The 3,378-nt window shown below is 62.0% G+C and overlaps 1 protein-coding gene across 1 annotated transcript; it reads left to right on the forward strand.

Annotated features, from left to right (window-relative positions):
* Positions 1 to 1,556: 1,556 nt before the first annotated feature.
* Positions 1,557 to 3,231, forward strand: MNEG_13834 (hypothetical protein; the record flags this gene model as incomplete). Its single annotated transcript, XM_014037695.1, has 4 exons — positions 1,557 to 1,605; positions 1,826 to 2,277; positions 2,674 to 2,908; positions 3,224 to 3,231. 4 exons carry the CDS (start codon positions 1,557 to 1,559, stop codon positions 3,229 to 3,231), a joined length of 744 nt encoding a protein of 247 aa, XP_013893149.1.
* Positions 3,232 to 3,378: the final 147 nt, after the last annotated feature.

The following is a 3,378-nucleotide window of genomic DNA, read 5'->3' on the forward strand; positions in this document are numbered from 1 at the left end:
CCGCCATTGAGGCGGGGCCGGGCGATCGTCTGCTGCCCTGCATTTCAGGCAGGGGCAGGCGCCTGGTTGGCATCTGCCGCATGCGGCGCGTGCAGTGTGTAACACACTTTGTTATGTGTATCTTGCATGGCAGTTGTTGCTGCGACCGTGCCGGGCAAGGTTTGCGGGCGTTAGGGCGAGGGAGAGCTTTAGGGGTAGGATGATTGAAGGGAGGTGCGGATTGGCTGTGCCATCTGATTGGGGGAGCGACATTCTGGCTGCATGCTTGTGTTGGACCACTCAACCGTGCTGTCAGTCGCCTGTCAGTATGATACCACAGGTGCGATTGAGCAGCAAGCGGCGGAGGCGGACCTGCGAGGCCGGTGGCACTTGTGCCTGCATATGTTTGAGTCCGCCCTTGCTATGGCCCTGCGCTGTCGCTGCCGCTTGCGTGCAGAAGAAGGTGGATCAAAGAAATAAGCCACAACCATCTCAGAGAAGGGGCCAGCACTGTGTCCCGCGGCCGCCTGTAGCCGACGATGCATTTGTCAAGCCGGCTGGGGCTGACCTGGGCGGCTCAGGTGCTGCTGGCGCCGCGGGGCAAGTCAACACCTGCTGCCACGCTAGAGTGGCACCGACCAGGCTTGCGGGCGGCGGCTGGCGGCGGCAGTACATTCGTGGCGCTGCTGCACTGGGATTTGCTAAGCTGGCCAGGTCTCTGGGAGGAGTGGGAGGAGAGTGGGGCAGGCAGGAAGGCAGGCAGGTCGCGCTACGCACGCCCTGTCTTACAACACCCATGCCACAATGCTCTGCCAGTACTAAGCAGCAAGTGCGCCAGCTCATGCTGCATGCGGTTAGTCAGGGCGTCTGGGTTTGAATTTGGTTTGTAATGCAGTTGCTGAGCTCTGCATGTGAGGCCTGTCATGCACCCATTTGTCGTAGTGAGGTGAATCAGCTGAACGGGCAGCGCGCACTGCGGGGGGGTTGTCAACAGGGTCACCGGCTGTATCAAGGAGGCTTCAGCATCAGAACACGTCCCTACATTCCTACGGCCCCCGCGCCCTGACTCATCTGCACCTCTCTGCCTCCCCAGGCTGCCTTCAACGACCACCACGCCACTGTGGCCCTTTGCCTCACTGTCACCGGGGTCCTCTGCAAACTCACGGACATACGCTGCTGATCTTTGCCCCTTCGCGGCATCCTGCCGCGGCACGAACTCAGATCCCTCTGCCGCTCTGGTTACCTCGCCTTCGCGCTCAGGTGATTGGTGATGCAAGCACCGGTCTACAGGTTACTGATAGGGATACCCCACTCACTTTGTGCACTCTGCTGCTTGCCACACACGTGTCGTCGGATCCCCCGGTGAGACGGTGACGGCTGACCACGACCCCAAGGTACGGTAGTCGAGCTTCGTTAGATCATGTCGAGTCGTCTCAATCGCAATTTTTTGCACGGTGTTTGGACCTGTTCGCAGACGACAAACACCCGCGGCCAATCCACCCAAGAGGACAAGCAAGCGGTGCCAGGCGTAGCGAATCGCAGGCCTAGATCAACATATATCAGCTTGAATCGCCACCATGGCGAACATGCGGCTGGTGGTGTTGGCGCTGGCGCTCCTCGCGGCGGGTATGTCGCAGCAGAGCACTTCCTCGACCAGCCATGGCCCCGCGCGCTGCTGCACGCTCATATGCTCAAGGGTGTTATGATATTAGACCCTTACTAAATGGCTTCTCAAGGATTTTGGAGATCCGACCAAGCTCAAATGCGGACATCTGCTCATGGTCCTAATGCAAGGTCAACGCACGTGTGCACCCCACCTCGCGTGCCCTGCCCTCCTTGCGCGTAGGCGCTAGCGCACAAAACCTGGTGGCTGCGCCGCAGGCACCCACCATGATGCCCCAGGCGGCCACTTCCGCCCCCAAGGGCCCCTGCGACATGGGCCTGACCTTCTTCCCGCCCCAGGGCGATAATTTGCCCACCGGCTGGTCGCAGGCGGCGCAGCAGAGCAGCGGGAACACGCAGACCGACCAGATGATGAAGGTAGCCCTGACAGGGTACCCCACCCCGCAGCTGTACGTGAGCCCCGCCAGCGTCTACACCCAAGTTGGCGGCAGCGTCCCCGTCGCCTGCACCGCCGGCCAGAGCGCCGCAGGCGCGGGCGTGCTCACGCGGCCTGCGGCGTTCACGATCACATGGGCCCTCGCCGGGCAGAGCAAGCAGCTGGGGCCCTTCCTGAAGGGCTCGAAGCAGGACCCGCCCGCCAGCGTCACTCTAAGTTCTGTGCCGAAACTGCCCGACGTGAGCCCCGCGCTGCGCCCGATCCCGTTTCCTGTGCCGCGCCGCGCTGCATGCAGCGTCGCTCGTCGCGGGAGCCGAGTGGCTGCAACAGGGCGTGGCGGCGTCTGCCAAATGCTCGCGCTCTGCTTTGCTGCGTCGTGCGGGGTCGCAGCCGTATCGCCTGGGACGTCTCACCCGCAAATCTGAGTGAAGTGCTGCTCTCTGTTCTTGTTCCAGCGCAGCCCCATCGCCCTCACGCCTGCCCTGCACTCTTTAGCTGGCTGCACCTCGTACATTGCCGTAACCCCCAACGTTGCCGCAACCCACAACACACACCCACACACACACACACACACACACACACACACACACGCACACACACACACACATGCATGCATGCGCTCGCACATCTCGCAGGGTGACTACTGCCTGCAGGTCAAGATGGACCTCATTCCTGGCTCCGGCATCGTCTCGATCGGCGCGCAGCAGTTCAAGGTCCCCGCGCGCGCGCAGTCCATCAAGCGCCAGGTCTGCTTCGTCAAGCTAGCCACGCGGCCCCAGGCCAACATCACTTTCCACAGCTGCAACAGCAGCTTCGCGGTGGACCTCACAGGGATCACCCCCAAGCCCCAGTTCTCCAGGCGCGCGGGAAGTGGGGAGGGGGAGCCCTGGGCGGTGCTGGGGGCAGGGTGCAAAGGCCAGGGGTGTGGGGTATTGGGGCAGCGGCTTGAGGGCTGGCAGCAGTGGTTTGGGGGCTGTTTGTTGTTGGTGGGCGGTGTGGTGCCAGTTTCTAAAATCGAGTCACGGCCTGACATGTGTGATCCGTGGGGGCCGGGAAGGAGTTTGGTGCAACCTGAATACTTTTGTGTCGGCACCCGTAAATAGGATGATAAAATATTGTGCACCAAGCAAATGCTAGCCAGCACAAGGTGCACACTCTGTCGACCCACCTTGTTATGTCCCCTAGAACCCTAAGACCAAACCCCTCTTGCCTCCCTACCCCCAAAACATGAACGGTGGCCCTGGGCTTGCTCCAAGGACAATGCTGCCCCTCCCTCACAAAAGCCTCCTCCTCTCCCCGCCCCCCCTCCCCCATCCCCCCTCGTCTGCGCCGCCCAGGGG

Source organism: Monoraphidium neglectum (genome assembly GCF_000611645.1).
Source record: "Monoraphidium neglectum strain SAG 48.87 unplaced genomic scaffold scaffold04077, whole genome shotgun sequence".
Taxonomy (NCBI): Eukaryota; Viridiplantae; Chlorophyta; class Chlorophyceae; order Sphaeropleales; family Selenastraceae; genus Monoraphidium; species Monoraphidium neglectum.